This window comes from Dreissena polymorpha, chromosome 3 (assembly GCF_020536995.1).
Source record: "Dreissena polymorpha isolate Duluth1 chromosome 3, UMN_Dpol_1.0, whole genome shotgun sequence".
Taxonomy (NCBI): Eukaryota; Metazoa; Mollusca; class Bivalvia; order Myida; family Dreissenidae; genus Dreissena; species Dreissena polymorpha.
The window spans coordinates 2,880,865-2,905,502 of NC_068357.1; the positions used below are offsets into that span (position 1 = coordinate 2,880,865).

Sequence of the window (24,638 nt, forward strand, 5' to 3'; positions counted from 1 at the left end):
ATGCGCTACTATAGCTATCATTAAGGCTGATGCTGCTTAATGGCAAAGCTATCTTTTTAGCGGTTTTATCCAAATCAAGAGTATTAAAGGACTAATATTTTTCCACACATAGGAGTTGTATCGAATAACCTTTGGTCACGAGTATCGATGCATATGTTTTAAATCATGAGTGCGAAGCTCAAGTGGTTTTATAATATGCATGTATACTCATGACCGTAGTTAATTAGAGAAAAAAAAATACACATTCGATATGACAGGGTTTTATTACGTATGCATGATGCCATTTAATCCTAACACAAGAATATTACGTCGATGTCATGCATGAACATTAACTGAATGAAGAAAGATTTATTGATAAAAATCAAATCCGTTGTTTATAATTTGTGTATTTGTTCTCATAACTTAAATCATAAAATATCATGTTTTTGCACAAGAACGATATGAGCCGCGCTCTGTGAAAAGGGGGTATAATGCATATGCGGACTGGAACGGCACCATGCACACATGCATTAAACCCCCTTTTTCACAGAGCACGGTCAATATTGTTTAAATATTAATATTTAAATATTAAATAAAAAACATGTTTCATTGAAATCTGATACTTCAATATTTTTTTTAAAATGAACGATGCATATCTTTTACACTATTACAACTGTACATAGACATGTACACATCGACATTGAACTCAAAGAATCAAAGAAACTTTTGTTTGCATTAAGCTATTATATAAAATATAACAACATGTATGACTTAATCTTGAAACAAACAATGTCAGAATGTTTATCTTTACAATATCGAGTCCATGTCAAATTGTTGACATTTGGTGTACCCTGAACTGAGATTAACGCTTAATTGCCATCACTTGGATACATTTTCACCCGCTTATGTGACCCGCAGCCATTATTGACAACTTTATACTCTAGGAAAGAGAAGTGAATACTGTGCTCTGAGCTTGCTCAAAGAACAAAAATGTTTAATAATTATTTGTGTGGAGCATTTAATAAAAAAAAACAACCCCAAAATGAATCCAACAATTTAATATATATTATGCATTATTTTAGTATTGAACATTTATACATAAAAATGACGTCCCCTAGCTTCTGTCAAAAACTGTTACAGAAAAATCTAAGTTAAAGCGAGTGTGTGCAATTTTAAACTCAACATTTCATGTTAATTTGAAATATTGTTTTTTAAATGCGTCTATTATTTTGATTAGATGCACAATTATTCTTCCGATGTAAATGTCGCCCACAGACTATCAGGTAAAACTAAAAACTATAACACGGTTTGGTCTAGTACGACACACTATATACCACGTACTCGATTATCGAGAATTCGCCTTTTGTTTAAAAGCACACAATGGGCATGGCTTTGAAAGTGTTAGGACACTGGAAAAAAGAAACGCGGAAACGAATTTAGTTCGATTTAATTGACCCGGCGGTGTTGGTATTTCAGTAAAAGATCGCTGGGAAAAATCAAACACATGAATTATGTTTGAGCTTGGGTTGTGAATGTACACCGTGTTGAACGACGTCCCGTGAACGATGCAATCTTGGGTAGAATGTGTTTCACTGACTTCGGCTGAGCGGCTAAACACATGTCGCGGTAAGAGTTGGTCTTTCACAATTGATGTCAGACCGAGAATTACATTCAAGTACATGTATCCGGAGGTAGATATTCCTGAGCGGATAACACCGTTGGTCGTTGGAAGCATGAACCGCTGCCTACTAAACATCTCCGAATTAACAGGCAGCTTACTGGAACACGTGTAAAGTGCAGGTGCCGTCGGCCATATTGGAAAAGAAGATACATGATTGACTGCCATAGTCTCTGCCATTGTACCTTCCACAGTAGAGTAGCAACACCTTACAACGATGAACTCACCATCAACGACGCAGCTGTCGACAGTAACAAGTTTAAAATTTGCTGGCAATGCAATTAATGGTGCAACACTGCAGCAAAAATCGTTGGTTTCCAATCGACACACACTCACAGAATCCCCGTAAGGTGACGATGATTTAACTACAATACACACTTTATTGTTCAGAAATTCTACTCCTTTGATGTCATAGCCGTTTGGCTCATTGATATTGAGATCGACTTCGAATTTGTACCACTCTTTTATTATCAAATCATATTTATGGACAAGAATATAGCAAGTTTGAATACAGTCCGTTCCTTCTTCTCTCAATCGTTGATACGTGCTATCACTGACTGCATACAAACTACTATTCGCTTCATCGACACCGATATATACGTCGGTTATTGTTTGAGGATTTACTTCCAATGGAAGCGTTGCAATAAATACCCACCGATTTTGATTGATTATGTAGGCATAAACACACAGTCTTGCGGTATTTAGGTCCTTTCTCGTCAAAGCTAAAATGATATTTGTTTTTAGTGACTTTTTTAAATGACAATCTAACACAATACTGGTTGTTTCCAAATAATATTTCAAACACGTTGAAAATTGTTGAAAGAGATTGTAGTGTTTAGAGACGTTTTCGAAATCCGCGTGTTCAGATTCGTTTAGATTTAAGTTACAAAACCAACGTTCAAATGTTTCTTTTCTGTTTTCTACATCGTAGCTAAGCCATTTATGATAAAATAGCAATCGTCCTTCGAGACTTGCTCCCTGACATTTCAACTTGATAGAAAGCTCCTCTGCTTCTTTGATCGTGATTTGTTTTATGTAACAAGAATCACCAACGATGTCTTTTAGATTTGTAGCTATATAGAACAGCAGACATTCCATCATATTCAGCCGGTACCGTTTGGCTAATGTATAAAGTTTCCAGCAATTTGATGGACACCATACTGTGTTCGCAGTAAGATAATTGTTGCATTCGTCTGTGAGTGATCGAATTTGAAGGTAATCTGAAATGTGAAGTATTTCCTCCACATGCGTTTCGTCTATGGTCACGTTCCCTGTGTATAAATACTTGATAGCCAATTTAATAGCCTCGTGTGTTCCTTCAGTGATGTGTACAGTACCTTAAAAAGTAGTAAATTACATGTGTGTTAATATTGTACAAAATATATAAATCATGTACAAAGAAACAACAATCACTAGTGCGTATCAAATGCATTTGCTTCAACTTGTTATGTGTACATAAATACGCATTGATGTTGTTGCGATACCTGTCTGTTTTTCTTTCAATCTGGTTTTATACATGGCCTGGAAAAATCCCGATTGCACAACCAACACGTACCAATGTCCTCCCATTACCTTTGAAAACAAAAATTAAGATAAGTGTTATGTTCTGACAATTTAAAAGTTGAATTACAGTAAGATTTTTAGCATATCTGATACGTGTTCTACTGCAAATAGTTGATACACAACTTATATGTTTGCAACTAAAAGAATAATATAAATATCATTCTATGTAAGCCTTTGTGTGCATAATTCATTCGACTATAAAAAATGAATATTTGGTACCTTTGTATGCATATAAGCAAATGATTTCTAAAAAATACGCATGCACGGACAATAACCACACAACACATTAACGATACATCAGTAATGACGGTTTAATAATATCAGTGCTATTAGCTGGTGGTACTTATGAACGTATTTTGTTTTAAACAGATCGCAACTATAAATACAAATACTAAAAAAGCGGTCATTAAAATGAAAAAAAAGACACTTCATTAATGTGCGGTATGCAAACAAAATAAAACATGTTTAAGTAGTATTACATAATTTAACCAGTATTTTTGTTTATATCCATTTACATAGGTAGAGTTGTGTAATTTAGTGTTTTCTCGCACAATGAGATTATTAAAAATATATAATCAATGCAGTCAATACTGTGTCTCCAAACTCCAGGGTAATGTCACAAAACTCTTCTCTATTCAAAGCCTGGTCGTATAAAGCTTCCGGTAGTGTTGAATCGTCTGACATTTCTATTTGTTCATCCATAACTAAAATTCACTAAAAATCAGTAAACTTGAACACGTCCTTAAGTTAATCGATGCATTGGTAATATATGTGAAATACGTTAGTATATTACGCGTCTGTTATTAAGTAATATGTTAAATTTTCGTATTTCAAATGACAAAATACCGTCCTTTGCTTTTCGACACCGTTTTAATACATTTAACACAACTCAGGAATCTACTATACTTGAAAACGAAAGTGGAAATTCCTAATGTTATTTCGTGAGGTGTTATTATAAATAGAAACATGGTCACCTCATACATAAACTAATTGGTGATTTGATAATGGACACTTTTTAGCAGTCGGTGTTTAAACGTGGAAATACAGACAGGTAGAACTTAGTACTGTACTTTGAATTTTATTTTTTAAGTTATTAAATGATCATATTTAATAAGATGGTCCAGGATGATATTTTATCACAATTGTCACAATGAGTTTAAATAAGAAAGTAACAATTCACAGTCGATGTGATAAATCCTTGTAACTATTGTTTCACTCACTTAAAAAAATTCCAAGAACAGTATTATGTATCTTAACAATTATGCAGGTAGATTTTCCTTTTAAACTACACCAGAATACTTTTTATTAACAATTATCAAATTGTGAACAAAGACTAAGAGAAAGAGCGAGGTTCCCGGCCTGCGCGCGCATTTCAATAAGCGAGCGGGGTGACAGCGATTTAATTATGGGTAATGACGCACTTCCGTTGCTTGAGAAAAAGACGAGTGGCTTACCTTGTCAATATCTATACACATAGTCGAACTTTTTTTTTTAAGAAGACGTTTTATCAGAAGATTTTTATTGATTTAGTATGAGTATGCATTAAAAAACGGATATTAAACTAAAAAAATTAATAGTTTTTTAATTTTAAATAAATAAAATTAAAAAAAACATTGCCATCCAGCGCTTGTGGACTTGAGTAACATTCATCGTCCTTTTTGCTCCTATTGACGAATGAAATATTTGAATGACTAATTGCCAAACTATTTTCACATTACGACTACATCCATACAAAAAACGGTATAATTTTACTTTACCTGTCTCACAAAATAAAGGAATGCAACTAATATTATAATATAACTCAAATATTAAAATGAATTATATTGGTTGTTTCTCATTTATCTGTGTAGATAACAAGGAAGAAACTATGTCAAGAAGCGCAAAACTAACAGACCACTTATACAGACAAGTTCTGGAAAAGTCCGAACTGTGTGACGTGACCGTAACATTCGGTGACCATGTGATGGGGGCACACTGGGGTGTTCTTGTACAGTGTAGTTACTTCCGTGCCATGTACAACAGTGGAATGAAAGAAAGACGAGAAGGTAACGTCAGCTCTGGGTGTACTTTTTGCCAACTTCGTGGATACGGCAACATCCTTTTGATCAGTTTTTGAATGAAATTTGGGCTGTTTGAGACAGCGTGCGAACTAAATAAATAAATACATGAATTAATGATTTAATAAAATAAATGAATTAATGAATAAATATAAAAAAAAGTAAATAAATAAAATAAAATAAATAAATAAATTAATTAATTAATACATTAATTCATAAATTAATTAATTTATTAATAAATAAATTATAAAAAGAAACATTAACTTAAGAAAACGCATGAATTCAGCTTTATTAACTGCTTCCATTTTGTTACATCAACAGTTTAACGAAATATACCGTCAATGTCGTACAAATATAAGCTTAACATATACAAAACTTTGCTAACAAAAAAATCGGGATAAATATAAAGTTGTTTATTTAATTTTACGAATGACATTGAAAGCCAAACAATGTAACACACGCAAATGAAACTACCTGCCTTAAACTCTTACTTACTTTTTGGGAAATATTTTTACCAAACATGAGCTGATGGTGAAATAGTTTTCAAAACAAATTGAAAATTAAGAACAAAGCAAAAAACAACAAAGCGAAAAGGTCGCGAGGTTACTAGAGACAAAAAGATAAGGCGAAATACTGTTTTATTACTAAAACGGAATTAGGCGCATACGTCAATCATTATACATTGTTCGCATATTTGGAAACATTCATTACAATTCGTTTGTAATGTGAATTATTAAAGCAACTATTTACAAGTTTATTTGTTTTAGGGATTATTCACATCGTAACAAAAGGGGATAACGGTTGTGTTACGTTGGAAGAATGCGCTATAGACGCCGCTATCCGATATCTCTACACCGGAATTATCACACTCAGCTTTGTAGAAGTTTACGATATACTACGAGTGGCAGACTACTTCCGGATTGCGGGTCTTAAACAAGTGTGCAACCGATTTCTCTCAAATCTAAAATGGGAACCCCAAAACTGCATTGATATTTGCTACATGGCAAAGCAATATCACCTAGATCTTACCCGTAAATTGATGAAGTACATTACGCGGGATATTCTTAACGTACTTGAACACGATTGTAATATTAACTACATTACAAATGAAATAATATTAGAAGTAGCGAAGATTGCAAAAGAAATACAAATGAGTACAGAACTACAATTCAATGCTTTTCACAAATGGCTGTGTTTCGACGATAAAGCGAGGACAGAGACATTTGTGAAACTGTTTCGTTCATTGAGTTTGGAACACACTACGCATGAGTTTTTCGATTCTTTGGATTGCGATTTGGTGCAAAGTTTATCTGACTGTCGCGATCATTACATGAAAACTAAACAGAAGTCATTGCGCGAACGGTTAAGAAATTCCTCAAAATCATGCGACGTTGTTCTTATGGTAGCCGAGGTAGATGATGATTATGTTTCTGATGAAACAAATACTTGTTGCATCTTTGCATACATGACGGATTATAAACGCTGGTCCATACTCGCTGCATTTCCAGAAGAACTAGACCATGAAGATGTAAAAATGTTTCTGACCTTTGACAAAACATGTAATATCCTGTATGTATATCGGGATGTGGAACCTATATATCCTCAAGCAGGAATTATTCATATTGGTATCCATAAATATGACTTGACGACAAAAACATGGCATGCATGCACTTTAAATATGAAAACACCCAATGGTATTGTTATTCAAAATATCGGTTGTACAAACGGTAAGTTGTGCTTTGTTGCAACCTGTATTAAATCGCAAACAGTAAAGTTATTAGTATTCGGTAAAAAAGATAAAGAGGTCGTATTATTTAATTTACAACGCAGTATTTACGCGGATGTTTATACGAAAATGTGCTCGTTTGAAAACCAGTACGTTGTAGTGTTGTGTTATATAGTTAGAGAAGAGTCAGAGAAGGAAGTGAAAATAGCTGTGTACAATTTACACTCAAATAAGATCAAACGGATTCGCAATATACCTCAAGCAATTCAAAATCCAGACGACTTTTACGAAATGGAAGAATTTCTTATTGAGACAAAAGAAGGCATTATCATTTCTAAGGTTAATTGTTCTTATTATAAATCACTGAATATAAAAACTGGACGATGTTCAACGATCAATAAAGTAGTTCTTCCAAGAGAACTCATTACTTCTAATAACCATGAACACGATGCGGATATAGATTTCCCTTTTGGTATTGTAAGTTGTACGGGGCTCAATACTGTAGCCATACACGAACGAGCTTTAGACAGATTATGTATATTTGATGTGCTGACACAAACTTTAAATGAAGAACAGAGTCTGCCGTTTGGGATTCCTTATGGTCAGATGCTTCACACCAAACTCCCATCCGATTGTCTTACGTGTTTTTATGAATGCACCCATTGCAAGTTCAAGATTGAAACCGCAGAGGAAAAACAAGATGACTGCAAAATCATTTAAGTGTTGAATGAGTTCCATACATGTAACTAACTTAAAAATTGTTTGCCAAGCTGTTTGCTAGATTTCGTTATTCCCAATGTTATCTGAAATATTAATTGATATAAAATATGTGTTTGTGCAAGAGCAGATTATAGCAAAATGATTTTCTATATATGTCATTTATATATACAGGCTGAACTAAATGTATTTACCTCGTTCTCGATTACATATGCAGATAGCTATAATAATAAAAATAGCATAATTTTAAATTGTACTGAAAATGGAATAAAATATGTATTATACCTAAAATCGTTTAAGTCAGATCGTGAAATTTCATTTTTTGTTGTGAACAGACTATTTATAATTTGAAAAAATAAATAGGCACACAAGTATAAATGTCGTGTATGTATTGGTACCGTATGTTAGAGAGTGCCATGATATTAAATAACAAATATACTGTTTTATAACTTTACTATTGGCTATATTTTGGCTTTAATAGTATGTTTTGTTGTGATATTCTATAAACATATCGTGTCAATTGCATCCAAAAAAGAGCTATATATATAGAATATCATAGCTTGCACATCCTTATATTCAGTATTGAGAAAAACCGACACCATATCAAATTAGGAACATGTCGCGCTAATGAGGTATCGCCATTCTACTCGTCATTCCCACACCACATTGACGTTCTCCGTTGGTGGTCAAGTAACGAACATCGGCGAGCGTGATTTATGCTGTAAACGCATGATCACACATCTCATTAATTTGACGTCGAATTTGTTAGCAAACCTCAACATAAGCATGCAAAGTGTTATTATACTTAAAATAGGTATTCCAGTTTAGCAAAACGTTCTGTTTTCAACTTAGCTGTCACAAGAAATTTCTTTAATTTGCTAGGGTTCAATCGCAGAAACGCAGTTTAAACTTAACAACCCATGCAAAAATAGCAATAACAAAGAATTCCAACACATATTTTTGTCTTTTGAAAACAACGTAGCATTTTGATGAAGATCATAAAATGTCAATTAAAGTTATTTTGTTAATTTATTATATGGTACATGCGCCATACAATAGACCCAACAAAATGTTTAATGACATATCTTGTTCAAATAGCTAATATGTAATAAGAAGTTTTGTTTAGTGATAGACAAAAGGCCAAAGCAAACGTTTTAAATAATTTGGCTACCATAGCATAGCATAAGCTTATCTTAAGAAAACAGAGAATGCAAGTGATCTGTTATTGAATGCAACACAGAGTTTGGTGGAATACTATTTTCCGAACGACCATTGAGCTTTTGCTCTTTGAAAAGGGGGTTTAATGCATGTGCGTTAAGTGTCAAAAGACACTTTCCGCCTAAACTTGACTTTTGCTAAGAAGATACTTTCTTGAAACGAAGCGGAAAGTGTAGTCCCTGGTTAGCCTCTGCGGACTGCACAGGCTAGTCTGGGACGACACTTTACCCATATGCCCTTTTCACAGAGCACGGCTCAAATTAAGTATATGTTGTGTTGTGGTAGCATAATATGTATTTTAAACCATGATCTTTTTTAAATTTTAGTTAAGGTATTCGATAACTTATATTTGATCAACATCACATGGTGTTTATATTTTTATTTATTATAATGCTATAATGTTGTTTTTTATATATACACATAGTTTTTTTATATAAAGTTTGTTTTACATAAATAAACATAAATAACTAGTAAATAAAGCAGTCTTTTCATAACATGAAGGTATTATCTGAAAGTTAAAACTCACATTATTTGGTTTAACCTCTAGCCCTAATTGTACTTGGATATTAGTTGTAACCAAAGTCTTACTCGTAGGAAGTTCGCACTGATATCAGTGTTATAACTGAGTTCTTCTAATGTGGACCATTGACGTTATGGAGTATATGCAGCCCATACTAGTTAGCATCTTATGTTGAATATATTAACAAACAAAAACGGTCAAACTTCCATTGCGGCCAAATAAATTTCACAATTATCACGACGTTCGTATTCGCATTTGTTTTGCGGAAAGGAATTTTTTCATGTGAAGGTATTTAAAAATCTAATTATATTTATTTCTTAACCAAAGTCATTACACAAAGGCGACCCAACTGATATCTAAATTATTTAATTCCTCGTATTACAATCCTTGGTTTGATGAAATACATTACGTCAAATGAACAATTTTGAAAGAGTAATATTCGACATCGTCAGATTTTGTCATTGGTTGTTACTACGCTAAACATCACCATGTATGGAAGACTGGACAAACGTTTGGTAGCATCGACTGTCATTGCGCTATCGGATATATCGTCTGTCAGAGCAGACCACTATATAAGGTACGTTACTTCACTTTGATAGGCGGTGTCTAGTGAAATTCTTTGATAGCAACTTAGCGGTAAGTTGAACTTCATTAATATATTTAATCATACACATATTTGAAACATACATAATATAACTAATTTGTTTGTTATTATTTATTGACATTTAAAATAAATAAATTACCTGATGATATTCATATTAGACTTTGTCTTAACTCGGTTTACCTTCATACATTATAAATTCGTGTAATTTGAAATTGTTTAACAATGTATATATTGGGTTAGAACGATGACGTTGTATTCTAATATATGAGCGTTTTTTGTGTATCATGTATTTTTTCTCGATCTACATTCTAAGATGCTGGCAATGTTTAAACTATTTTTAAACACAACCAGTATGTGCTTGAAGCAGGAATCATTAGCATATGCGATAAAGAAAGCTGATTATTTAATCAGTCAACATTTGTATATGTCAAACCTAATATTTAAATAATCCTTCTAACATAAACGATGTCGTGTGACCAGTTTCATTGTTGTTCTTTTTATATAATATGAAAATTCCCAATAAGAGATTGCAAGAGGCTTTGTGCATAGGTTTCCGTAATTTAATGCATTATCTGACGAATAAATAATATAACGAGTTGTTTAAAATAATGAATAACTGCAATTAAAAACACAACAACAACAACACAATAAAAAAGTTTTCCATCCCGGGAATCGAATCCGGATCGTTTAGAAACAAAAAAGCTAAAAGCGAAAACTACATTATTAAAACTGCAAATTTAGATGCTCAAACGAATTGCTAACATATGTACAATATAAAGCCTACTTTTTGGGGGATAAAGTCTAATTTTTGAAGAAATATTACAAATACACGAAAATGCTTAGTCTTAAATTTAGGCATGTTAAATGGCATTTTGCTGAAGCGCATGGGTGCGACTAGAAAATGTCACTGGTCATGCTGTTTTAATTATCACTATATTTGTATTAAAATATTGATAGAATTGATTAACCAAACACATAGGCGTTTTAATTCATATTTTACTAATCTCAAGCTGAGCTGTGAACATCGGAAATGCGGAAATTAAAAAAGTTATTATTAAAATTTGAAAACATCAACGCGATCTGTCAGTATTATACACTCACAGTAAGACTGTTATAAACAGTTACAATCGCACGTAGAGTCAGTTGTGATTATTTTTTTTAATATCGATAAAAGCATACATTCTGAAAAGAATAACATCAAACTACATAAAAACTGTAATCACCCTGAACATTTGCGACTGGGTTTTACACACAGTATGTTGATATTAAAATGGTTCGTGCTATGTGAAAAAGGGATTTAATGCATGTGCGTAAAGTGTCGTCCAAGATTAGCCTGTGCAATCCGCACAGGCTAATCAGGGACGACACTTTCCGCTTTTATGACATTTTTCGTTTAAATAAAGTATATTCTTAGCAAAAATCCAATTTAGGTGGAAAGTGTCGTCCCTGATTAGCCTGTGCGGACTGCACAGGCTAATCTGGGACGACACTTTACGCACATGCATTATTCCCAGTTTTCTCAGAACACGACACATATCTTTTATGTGTTATGAAAAAATAGATTGTGCATAAGACACGCTGTTTAAAATTTAAAGCGCGTACAATATATTGAAAAAACAACAAATTACATGTATCTCAGCAGATATGTTGTTATATTTTCAGTGTTATAAATTGATTACATATATTTGTATTCTTGGACATTTATAAAATGACATTTAAGACATTTACATTGGACCTAATAATCCATGTTGCTTTTTTAACGATCTAGTCAAATTTAATCATACCTCAGCATATTATGGTAATATTCGAAATTGTCTCTCTATGAAAAGTTATAATTATAACTGTCTGTTATCTAATAGTAAACAGTACTATAAGAATATTACAAAACAGACTATCGAATGATTTATTTCAAAGTTACACGTCCAGGTGGCCTTAAGTTTAGGGTTTGGGAAATATGTAACCATAAAACATAGCACACGATCTTAAGTCGTTAAACTAACTCGCACCGATTAAAAAAATAATTTATTAATTTGCAGAGAGAGAAACGATTGTTTAAAAACATAACTGTAAGCTTATACGGGATTGTAAAGCCTTCTGCAATACCACCATAAATGTTTTAAAGTATAGTTTCGGGACGTTTCAGCATCCCCGGAAACCCAATCTGATGTGAAAAGTTCGACCTGCTTTGAAAAGTTTCCAAAAAATTTTGCTTAATTTCGGTAGGGTAAGTAAATCCAGTTCTATTGAATTAAAATATCTGTTGGTATATGCAAATGAGGTATTATAATGACAAGATATCATAATTATACCACATATATATCAAAATATTGCATACATATATGAACTTTAGAACATATTAATGACAATATCTAACATAAATATGAAATTATACAACAAATATTTGTAATGCAATACATATAATGGAATTTACCATATATATATATGAATTTATACAACATGTATATGCAATTATACCACACACAAATGGAAATATAGAACATACATATTCAAATATACCACATAAGTATGGAAACATTGAATTTTGCAACGTTTTACACGCCATAGTTATCGTCTTTAAGATAATTTTATTGAAATAATTACTGAGACGTATACTAATTAAACAAATCACGTATTAGGCGGACGTATTACACGATTTTTCGTTGCTATGCGCATCTGTCGCTAACATTTTTTTTAACAAGATGGCGGACTATACAGAATTAAATTGTGACACGGCTAAAATACCAAATAACGTCGTAAACGATCGAATTAACGATGGTGATCATTCATTTAAAGAGAATTAATGAAATGTCTGTGATAATCAACGATGCATACAAATGTTTTACATAGCAACAACGTATTTATTTGTAATCTCCTCAGTGGATGAATGTCACGGAAACGAGTGTTTGCAAATTGTTAGCGATCAGTTTACTCGCAATGTTAAACATCTGACAAGATTATCGTTAGAAAATGGGATAAGACAAACATGGTTTCATTTATATGTTAGTGGATCTGTGTAAAATCAGATTCATATAAATATATTGCTTTATTATGTTTGTCGTGCTGTACAGTTTATTGAAACAGCATGAAACTTAAATGTACATTGCAAGGTAAATATATTAATATAAATCAAAGTAAGTTAAATACATCAATAACCATTAAATGTGCTTGTTTATATTTTATGTTTTTTTTCATAACTGCCTCTGATGCGATTACATGTTTCTACCTAATTGAGGCATTCATGGAACGTTTTTGCCTATTTTTGCCAAAACTGCGCGCTAAAATGCCCTTTTTGAAAGTAATGCGCCATGCCCCTTTGCCCTCCTGGGAAAAACACTATAATATATGTTCGAAAAATCCTGGTTATTATTATTATTCAGGATTTATTGAAATATGGCTATATAAAGTCGACGATGCAGGGATTTGTCCCATACTTAGCACTTTATTTACAAATTTCTTTAAAGGTATGGCAGTGAAAAAGTGTTTGCACCAAAAATGATATCAACCATTGTCCCCCGAGTAACATATCCGCCAGGGTTTCTTAAAAAAATCATATTGGTGGAGAAATTCGACTGTACATTCAACATGTTGATGAAAAAATTATATGACCAGGTGCAGTGCCAAAGATGTCAAGATATGACAGGAGTGCAATCATTTTTATTCCGTATATGTTCAGCGTTTTCCTTTCATTAGTAAATCTAGCGCTGGAGTCCCTAAATAATGTCAGAATGTATAAACGTTCATAAGGTGTATTATATATATGACAGTCAATGGGGATTAAACTATTGAGGGAGTCTAGTGCAAGTGTTCAGGACATTATTTGTTTGTTTTCTACGTAAAAGTATCATTTTCTCCAAAATTATTTCAAACAGTAACCAAATAGTTAGTATGAAAAGTCTCAGTGCAAGGAACAAGCATGCAAAGCGCATAAATCAGCAGTAATACTGAGCTTTTAAGTTTAGAAATGAATTGCACTCCTGTCATATCTTGACATCGTTGGCACATCACCGGGTCATATAATTTTTTCATCAACATGTTGAATGTAAAGTCGAATTTCTCCACCAATACGATTTGTTTTATGAAACCCTGGCGGATATGTTACTCGGGGGAAATTGGTTGATATCATTTTTGGTGCAAAACGTTTTCACTGGCATGCCTTTAAAGAAATTGGTCAATAAAGTGTTAAATAGGGGACAAATAACTGCATCGTCGACTTCAAATAGCCATATTTCAATAAATCCTGCATAATAATAACCAGGATTTTTCAAACATACATGATAATACATCCTTTGCATATACCAAACTATATTTTAATTCAAAAATGCCTTTAAACAATTATAGAGCTCGATTTACTTACCCTACCGAAATTCAGCCAAATTTATCGGAAACTTTTCCAAGCAGGTCGAACTTTTCACATCAGATCGGGTTTCCGGGGGTGTTAAGTGGCAATTTCTTTGAAAGATATTTGAAAGGTTTTCTCAGTTACTTTTCGTCAAATCCTTAGATTTTGTTCCAGAAATATACAGCCATTGTTTATCAAATCACGTGGATTTCTTCCAGATACAAATAACAGACTGTTCCGAGCCAGTCCAAACATGAACAAGATATTGATATCATGTGTGTTCATCAACTTGCTGACCACGCCTCTAGTGACGTCATTACCGCAAACATATCCCATCATCCCACTGAAGCATTACGCCCCAGTAGACGTCTGTCTATTCATCTGCAACATATGCTTTGATGATTCAGTAAGTCTGCTTTGTTATGACTTAGTTATCTTTGTAGATAGCCATAACATAGACACTGAAATATTGCTCATGGCCTCAGACACCGTTCTGCTGGGAACATATAGTACATACGTTAACAACGAATACAAAAAAGCCCACCGTTTTTTATGCGTTGTTCCAATTTCATTTAATGCATTTAAAGTACACAATGTACAACAAATATTTTGTCATTTAAATATTGTACGGCTAAATCGCAAGTTATGACGAACATATTATCGATGATTGGCAACCGAAAATGTAGTTTACATTTAAAGAAGTGTAGTGGCTCAGAAAATTCTGCACAAATCATTACTGATGTCCGTTTTATTTTCACCCGTTCCACGTAAAAATAATATCGTGCAAATGAATCAATAAATGGTATATTTGAGCATCTTCTATTATTTTATTACATGACTCGGGTAACCAACAATATATAATAAAGGATTTGAGTTACATTGTAAACAAATGTGAGAGGTTTCATCTCCATAATACTATCAACCAGTATGTTCTTTTTCACAAAAACATGTTTTTTTATGAATTAAAAACGAACTGTAAGTTATATAACAAAAGAACTTTTGTTTGCTTGTTGTAAAGAAGATCTCCACGCAAGTATTAAGTATTAAAAGCATGTCTTCGGGGGATATTTACACTATAAAAGCTACCATATCAGTTCTCGAATGATGATGCCTATCAATTATATCTCATAACCCTCTGAAGGATAATGACATTTTGTGAAATGTGATATAAAAGAAAGTCTATTGTAATACATTTCCGGAGGGATATTAAGCAACGTATTAAATATATTAATATGATAATCGAACAGAAGATTGTAGTGTTATTGCGTAAGGCGTACGGTATAATAAATATAATAGCTTTTACCGAGTTCGCCTATTTAAGGAATGATAAATCTGTACATTAATTAACGTGGTTGATTATTTTTGAATTGCGTTATCTAAATTGTATTATTTCATTAACGCAATACTCGTATAATAGTAAATTGTTAAAGCCCTTATTTTAGCGGATTGTAAAATAGCATGGTTACCGAAATCAGCGAGCCAGGCATAATGTTATGAACAATCGTTCTGGAAGATATAACTGCATTTTAACACAATTTCTTTTAAAGTTTTTTTAACGTATAGGCGGTTTTATACTTGTTGGTTTCTATTTTTTAAATGTCATATCAAAAAAGTCGTGTGTACAATTGCAACAAAGGAAAGGTTTCAAATGACGCCATGAACGCGCGATTTAAGCTTGTGATTTTTCATAGCTTTTAATAATAAGTATATACCCAATGTTAACTGTTTACTATGATAAATCATTTTGGAAAACTTTGCTTTATAGCTACCTTCAAATCAGCCAGCCAACTTTTTCACCGTTTTTGCGGGTTGACTGATATGTTAATGAAATGCGCAACCCGCGATGATCACATCACATAAAGTTTATTTTTAACAATACATTTGTTTTAAAATGCTTTAAAAAAGAGTCGACTTAACATGGGTTTGTGAGTTTGATTTAAATCAATATAAATTAAAATGTCATAATTAAATATACTCCTATAAATATTTGTTTCTACGACGGAAGCGTTAATGTATTTGCATAGTTACAGTTGTTTTTACAATTTTACATGATTTAAAGATATTCAATCAATTTCAGTACTCGCATGTTTAATAATTTTATCAGTGCGTTGATTTTAATCATTTTATCTATTGTTTCTTGACCAAGCGTGGAAGGTAACGTTCTGTCAGTGATTGACGCGTTTGTCCAACGATAACTGATAATCGTTTCTATTGATGCTCTACGAAGCGTAGAAGGTAACGTTCTGACAATGATTGGCGCGTTTATCCAACGACTACTAATGACTTTTAACGAGTTTGACAAGATATCGTAGTTGAGACAAGCAGAATAATGTCATAAATTGGTACCTTGATATAGGATCTAAATCTCATGTCATAAATTTCCACCCACATCGAGAACAACAGTGGATACTTGACTAATTGGAGAAATCCATGTACAGCTTTTGGAATTGACTCACAGCTGACATGTATCGCACTCATTGAACTGTTTGTTGAAGGAAATGCCAAACCATGAAGCCTCACCGTAATTGCATGGGGCAAATTAGAATTATCTTTAATGAATGCCAATGTTATTAGACGAATGGAGTACTCTGTAATTAAGGTCTTTTAATCAACGATCGCAACCTCGTAGATTTCATTTATTTCATCGTTGTAACCAAACAGTTGCAAATTAATCTCAGAAATTCATATGCTGCTTAGATTAGATTGTTTTTGCACGTAAGCCTCAATTCACAGACGTGATTGACATGTTTTGACAAAAGGAACATTTTCTTAAATACAAATCAAAGCACATATATCGGCTTCCTAAGCTATCCATATTTAGCTTAGTAACTTACACATTATAATTACTAATATTTGAATTTGTTATTAACGCACAACCTAAATCCATTAAAGATATTTTTCGAATGTTGTTTTGTTTTACTTATTTCAGCAACCGCAAAAGTTGCTTAATTGCGCTAACAAAGTATGTCTAGCTCAACAACCCTACCAGATGGTGATTGGTTTGATTAAGCTGGGACGCACGTGCGCGAACTTCAAAAGCGTGGAAGAAATGGCCTACGAGGAGGAGAGCAACAAAACCTCATAAATTCATCATCGGAATAACAACTAAATTTATTAGCATTGTTGTCTAATTCAATGTCTGGAATTTTATCCCAAATTTATGACATTAGCGTATGTAAACACATTACAATGCAGTATGTTGGGAGTTTTAAGTGACACTGGTCACAAACTAAAATAATATGTCGAACAAAAAAGAAAGCACTTACCTAAGCTTTTAATTAGCAATCTGTATACAGGATTTGATACTTAGGTGTTTAACGATTTATGTTTGAAAGGTTACAACAGAAGTTTAAAAGAACTGATAACATATTGCTTTGTTATTCTCTTATATCCATATTTGCAACAATAAAAAACCGTTTGTATTGTATTGGTGTTAATAAGTTATTGTCCCAAACATTAAAACCCAACGTTTTATCCAAAGTAGTTTTACATATTATGCATATCAGATTGTGCATTTAAATATTCAAAGATCTGCAGATGAAGTTGAATAAATAATAAATACCAAGGAGTTGAATTGTTTGCATTCGATTTATGCTTATAAGATGATATATAAGAAGCATGCACTGAACAATGTAAATACGCAACATGCCTATTGGGTTATATAATACTGAGCGTTAGTAAATGCGGTCACTATAGTTTTATTCAAAGTATAGTCGGCACATTTCCTTCCAGCGCGTACTTCTACGGAACGATGCTTTTTTACGACATACGATAAAAACCTTCGATGAGTTGAGATACATGTAGCTTGTAGTTCCATACACGCCATGCACTAGAGAAGGTGCACTTAATAATCTATATCGTCTGTTACATCGGTGATTACTTTGGGGACATACATATGTAACAGTTCTTTTTGTTAAAAAAACTGCGAATACATATCGACTTTGTTCGATTGTTCACTCACATTACGCATATTTACTTTTGAAATAAATAAATGACAAAACGCCAGCTTGAAACTACCTAAAAGCATCACATGTTAAATTGGCCTATACAATCCAATTTAGGCATTGGTTTAACAAGACAGTGCCATATTGTAAGGATTTGATGTAGCGAACGAATTATAAAGGGGATGAGCCATTTCATAGACCTGTGATATGAAACAGCGTCAAGGAGATAACAGAAGAAACGTTGTGGATAGCTACAGGAGTTCATTGATTACCATCAAGGTACTGCCATGTATAACAGGAACGGCAGCGGTCGATCACACCGAATTGAATACATGTTAATTACTGCAAACAATCATAGTATATAATGCACAGCGGACCTTTTCGATAGTTTTTTTGTACATTAAAATTAAGTCAAACCATTTATATTTAAAGGACGTCCAGTTTTATTATTAAGCAATTGAATGAAAATAATCCCGCCTTAAGTATTACATTCTCATAATAAGTTACAATTTCTATATTTACGTTTTAGTCTTGGCCATATGAGTAATTCGGTAACTGGTCACTCTTATCTTAAGATAGATTAAATTGAGGTGGGACTTAGGATATGGAAAGCCTACTATCAACAGCAACACACAACTTTTCAATAAAAAACGTACTTTAGGTATCACGTATTTAATAAATGATTAAGTCACTATAAATGTCATTTGTTTCTTGCTGTTTAACTTTCTTGTAACATTAGATAACAAAGCGCTGTTGATTTTATTCTCAATAATAAGTTCCAATGACAATTGTAAATAGCATTGTACTAAGCAGACAATCAAACATAGATGATTTATGTATAGACACTACGTCATACTCACTTACTGAATTAAATGAGTTAAGGGATTTGATCAATAAGGCCAATATAATTATTTTAATTACTTGAACCCATCTGACGACAATAAGTGACGTCCAGTATACGTGTAAGTCAAAGTCGAGCTTCTCACTTGAGCAACCTATTTTAACCTCAACATTTCATGCATACCTTCAATACTTGCATGTAAATGATGTATTTCTTCTTTTATGTTTGATATAATTATTTATGTTGGCTTGTTAAACAGGTTTCGATGCAAATAATGTTTATGATAAAGCATGTATCGTCAAAGTCACGTAAATATTGTGGTAGTGTCACAATTCGTATCGTAGTTGTTATTTTCCTTATTTTATTTACTGCATTAGATATAAAGATTACAAATTACAAAAGTAATCAAAGCGTATAAACGAGTAAACTAAAAATATACCCAACTGCCGTATGTTTACAGTTTTATTGTAAAAATATATGAAATGATCATTTCAGAGATGATGTAAATCAAAACAATCACCACTTATCGTTACAAGTCCTGCTATGCGATAGTTTGGGGGTGATAACTGGTGTGTTTTATGTGTAATTCATGTCTTTTATAGAAATTCCTTACATTAATGTCAAAAGTTTGTTACAATGTATATATGCTTCCAAGATAGTGGCGTATCTCTTCGTACTTGAGAGGAAGAGGCTAAAACACTGTAGATTGCCTCCTTCACTGCAACGAAAGTCCGACATTGACACTAAAAGAATGTACATTCTTTTAGTCGTTTTCCCGGAAATTACACTCCGCTCTGCTGTTGTATTTTCCTGACGAAAAAGAGACTACTAAAAGTGAACAGCGGTCGCTGATTGGACATTAAAGCGCGTGATGCTTTATGTAAGTTGTACATTTTTTTTTACTTCGGGAAGGCTCATTTCCGTCAGACAATCTTTAATGGTAGCATTATAGCTTAACAAAATATTAAGCGCGACACAAATGAAACCTTTACGATAACATATCGAATAACTGAGCGCATGCGCATACATCTTCTGAAACCCACTTACTGGTTAGATGATATTTCTTGTATAAGCTATTTTGCGTTACTGTATTTTTAGCACTTTAAATTTGCTGCTTTCATGTAGGAATAATGAAACTCTAAAATTAGTTTCCGGAATTTTAGTCGCGTTTTTTTCGATTTACGTTGGACACATACGTGTATTGAAATGTTGACCAATACACGTATATAAACTCTAAAGATGTGTAGAAAGCAATTCCGTTTATGACGTACACTCATACATCATAGCTAACGTTCATTTCTCACGTTTTGGTAAATTGACAAAATTAAAAAGTGTTGTTTCAGATTTGCAAATTTTCGTTTTAGTTATGATATTTGTGAGGAAACAGTAATACTGAACATTAACCATGATCTAAAATATCCATTATATGCATCTTTTGACGATTTATAAACCTGAAAAAAATAAAGCGTTGCAACGCGAAACGATTGAATAATTTGGAGATTTCTGTTGTTACCGTTATATTTTGTGGAACTATAAAGTTTATATATAAAGTATAAAATACATCCCCCATTGTGTGATCACGTATGGCCGAGTGGTCTAAGCAGTAGACTTTTACTCTTGGACTCAAGGGGTCAGTGGTTCGAGCCCATTTGAGGGCTACTTTATTTTTTTTTATTCTTGTTCTTTTTTCACTGGAACCTTTTAGATCCAATGTTTACATTTACCAATAAAAACCATTTAATGACAAACGTCAATACATGCCAAAATCTGTGAAAAAGTCCCTTTAATTAAGAGATTCATTATGGTAATATTAAGAAACCCCAATCATGCAATACAGCCTAGAGCCATTTGAACATTAAAGTATTTACGGATCGACAGTCGAATCCTCGTTTTATTGATATTGTTATTATAGTCCTTTGTAAATATGTTATTACGTCCATTTATTTGATATTCATATTCGGAATCATAATAGGTTGACTTTGACAAAAACAACAACAACAACAACGTTATCATCGATTGCATTTTTATTTTGATCACGTGTATGCAATAATGAATTGTCTACGTAAAGCTGTGTGTGCATATACTGTTAGTTTTTTTTTTCGTTTGATATCTATACATTCAAATTAAATGGACCTGCTATTGTCCAATTATGCAAATGAAAATAAACAAGTATTGCATTTTCACACAAGAAACTACAACAATAAACACAAAGAAACACATATTGTTTTTGAATTTAGACGAGACGGTTATGACTTAGCTTATAACACTTAGTTTTTGTCAATGTGAAAAGTTTGAAACACTATGGAGAGCTGCATTCTATGTCAGAGCAACAATCAAAATGATACACTTTCCAAAATTTGTCAAGTACCATTCCCAGTAAGACAAAGATCGGTACTGCAATTTGTTTCTAAAACCTAATTATGCAAATTTCTTATAGCCCATGTTCAGTCGTAAATCGATACGACAATTAGGGAAGTTACTTATAATCTCAAGACTCTAACTAAAACAACAGTTTTATGCAAAACACTATACAAACATAATGGTTCTTAATCATCGAGTTCATGCCCGTTTTTCTACACGCGGTGGATACTTGCGAACTCATGATATTGATACAAAAATATAAAGTTTAATAAATTTGTTGGAATAAATTCATGTGATCGCAGGTATGCGTGTTTTAAAACCGAGTGTTCATTGAACAGTTCCATCTGCATAGATTTTAATTGCTTACTAATGTTAGTGTCTTTGTGGGACTTCGATGTTAATTATATAAAAGTTTTAACCATATTTAGGTAGAAAATCAAAAAGTTAACCTGGCGAAATGTATACATGTAATCGATTTCGTATCACAAAAGGGACATTATATTTTGAAAAGCTCAAAATTATTAATTGATATCACAAACTAGCATAAGTATTGCGTATATTTTTGTGTTCATTAAGAAACAACAAGAAATCAGCATCGCATTTAGCCGGCATAGAAGTCATGACGAAACAAACGAATATTGGTTATATATATGGGCATATACTGCATTCTGTATTTACACATATAAGGGGAGCTATTGGTTATTAAATGGTATGTGTGTGGCATTTCTTAAAACAAGAACAAAGTTCAAAACAGCCATGCCATTACAAATAGCTCTTTTAGTTTTGCAATCACGTATTTGTTATCAGATCGTTTAATGTATTGTTAAGTGGAACACAAAACCAGACTTTATGATCATGTCGATTATTTCTTGGGAGATCTTTAAGATGCCCATTGCACGAAATCCTGCCGACACACTTTCATATTATTATTCGAGTGGAAGATCAGATGAATAAAATATTTGATGCAAGCATTTATGTTATTTTTGATATTTAAAGAGCATTTCACAAATTGTTTAATGGCACGCCATTTATCATTTAATATGTTGACAATCCAGGCAGTTGATCACTTCGGATTACCGATTATAATATCACCGTTTGTAAGAGTACCTATGTAGCGGTGGGTTTGTTCTCAAAACAGTTTGCATCAGCTAAGAAACCATGCTATTTTTATGTTACCAGCGATGACAGTTCTTTAGAAAAATACATGTTTTTCATGAAGCAGATAAATAAGCCTGTCACGAAGTTTCCTCCCAGAAGAATTGTAGTAGATAGTATTGCTAATTGGTCCATTCCGTCTACCATGCAGCAATGTATCATCATATTTATCAAGAAGAATTCCTTAATAACATAAGATTTTAGTAAACGCGAGTGTACTACTACAACAACTACTACAACAACAACAACTACTACTACTACTACTACTACTACTACTACTACTACTACTACTACTACTACTACTACTACTACTACTTCTACTACTACGACTTCTACTACTACTACTACTACGACTTCTACTACTACTACTACTACTACTATTAACTACTACTACTACTACGACTACTACTACTACTACGACTACTACTACTACAACTACTACTACTACGACGACTACTACTACTACTACTAGACTACAAACTCCCACTACAACGACTCTACTTCTACTACTACTTCTACTACTACGACTACTACTACTACTACTACTACTACTACTACTACTACTACTACGACTACTACTACTACTACTACTACTACTACTACTACTACTACTACAACAACAACAACAACTACTACTACTATTACTACTACGAAACTACTACTACTACTACAACTACTACGACAAAAACAACGACTACTACGACGACAAGGACTACAACGACGAGGACGACTACGACAACACAAGACTACTACGACGACGACGACTACTACTACGACTACTACGGCGACGACGAAGACGAACTTCGACTAGGACGACGTATACGACGACGACGACGGCGACTACGACGACTACGACGACGACTACGACACTACTACTACGAACGACGAATACGACGTACGACGACGGGACGACTTCGACGACGGCGACGACGACGGGGACGACGACGACGACTACGACGAACTACGAGACGACTACGACGAGGACTAGGAGACTACGACGACGACGACGACGACTACTACTACTACGACTACTACGACGACTACTACGACGAAGACGACGACGACGACTACGACGACGACGAACGACGACGACGACTACGACGACGACTACTACGACTACTACACGACTACGACGACTACGACGTACCACGACTACTACTAGACTACTACTACGACTACGAGACGACGACGACTACTACTTATACTACGACGACGACGACGACTACTACGACGACTACTACGACGACTACGACGACGGGGACGACTACGACGACGACGACGGCTACGACTACGGCGGGAACTACGACTTCGACGACGACGAAGACGACGACGACGACTACTACTACGACGACGACTACGACGACGGGACTACACGACGACGACGACTACGACGACGACTTCTACGACGACGACGAAAGACGACGACGACGGCGACGACGGCGACTTCTACGACGACGACGACGACGACGACGACAAACGCCCACTACAACGACGGCGACGACTACGACGACTACGACGACGGCGACACGACGACGACGAAAACGACGACGACGACGACGAGGACGACGACGACGACGAACGACGACGACGACGACAACAACGACGACGACGACCAAGACAACAACAACAACGACGACGAGGAGGACGACGACGACAACAACGACGACGAGGACAACGAGGACGACAACAACAAAAACTACGACGACGACAAGGCGAGACAACGACGAGGACGACGACGACTACAAAACCACGACGACGACGACGACTACGACGAACGACGACGAGACGACGACGACGACGACGACGACTGGCGACGACGACGACGAGAACGAAGACACGACGACGACGAACGAAGACTACGACGACGGCGACGACGGGGGCGACGACGGCTAAGACGACGGGGACGACGACGACGACGACGACGACTACGACGACG

The 24,638-nt window shown here is 34.1% G+C and overlaps 2 protein-coding genes and 1 long non-coding RNA gene across 5 annotated transcripts; 2 read left to right on the forward strand and 1 right to left on the reverse strand.

Annotated features, from left to right (window-relative positions):
• Nucleotides 1-244: 244 nt before the first annotated feature.
• On the reverse strand, nucleotides 245-4,585 carry LOC127873576 (uncharacterized). Its single transcript, XM_052417449.1, has 4 exons — nucleotides 4,441-4,585; nucleotides 3,812-3,924; nucleotides 3,142-3,229; nucleotides 245-2,994 (listed from the first exon to the last, which is right to left on the reverse strand). The coding sequence occupies exons 2-4, from the start codon at nucleotides 3,920-3,922 to the stop codon at nucleotides 1,325-1,327; spliced, it is 1,869 nt and encodes a 622-aa protein (XP_052273409.1). The 5' UTR covers nucleotides 3,923-3,924; nucleotides 4,441-4,585; the 3' UTR covers nucleotides 245-1,324.
• Nucleotides 4,130-8,011, forward strand: LOC127873577 (uncharacterized). The gene is made up of 3 exons (XM_052417450.1): nucleotides 4,130-4,271; nucleotides 5,071-5,265; nucleotides 6,045-8,011. The coding sequence occupies exons 2-3, from the start codon at nucleotides 5,088-5,090 to the stop codon at nucleotides 7,721-7,723; spliced, it is 1,857 nt and encodes a 618-aa protein (XP_052273410.1). The 5' UTR covers nucleotides 4,130-4,271; nucleotides 5,071-5,087; the 3' UTR covers nucleotides 7,724-8,011.
• Nucleotides 8,012-9,980: 1,969 nt separating this feature from the next.
• LOC127874776 (uncharacterized) lies at nucleotides 9,981-17,826 on the forward strand. Of its 3 annotated transcripts, none has more exons than XR_008047090.1 (3): nucleotides 9,981-10,035; nucleotides 14,620-14,807; nucleotides 17,331-17,826. It is a non-coding gene; the product is annotated as an uncharacterized LOC127874776 (long non-coding RNA). The 3 variants fall into 3 exon arrangements; XR_008047089.1 differs by lacking the exon at nucleotides 9,981-10,035 and adding an exon at nucleotides 10,049-10,094; XR_008047091.1 differs by lacking the exon at nucleotides 9,981-10,035 and adding an exon at nucleotides 12,212-12,286.
• Nucleotides 17,827-24,638: the final 6,812 nt, after the last annotated feature.

Coding starts and splice junctions, on each gene's coding strand:
- LOC127873576 (XM_052417449.1), bottom strand. CDS start 3,922: ATGGATGAACAAATAGAAATGTCAGACGATTCAACACTACCGGAAGCT. Junction 3,230..3,811: donor CCCTGGAGTTTGGAGACACA/GTATTGACTGCA, acceptor TTGTTTTCAAAG/GTAATGGGAGGACATTGGTA. Junction 2,995..3,141: donor ATTGAAAGAAAAACAGACAG/GTATCGCAACAA, acceptor CTACTTTTTAAG/GTACTGTACACATCACTGAA.
- LOC127873577 (XM_052417450.1), top strand. CDS start 5,088: ATGTCAAGAAGCGCAAAACTAACAGACCACTTATACAGACAAGTTCTG. Junction 5,266..6,044: donor AATGAAAGAAAGACGAGAAG/GTAACGTCAGCT, acceptor TATTTGTTTTAG/GGATTATTCACATCGTAACA.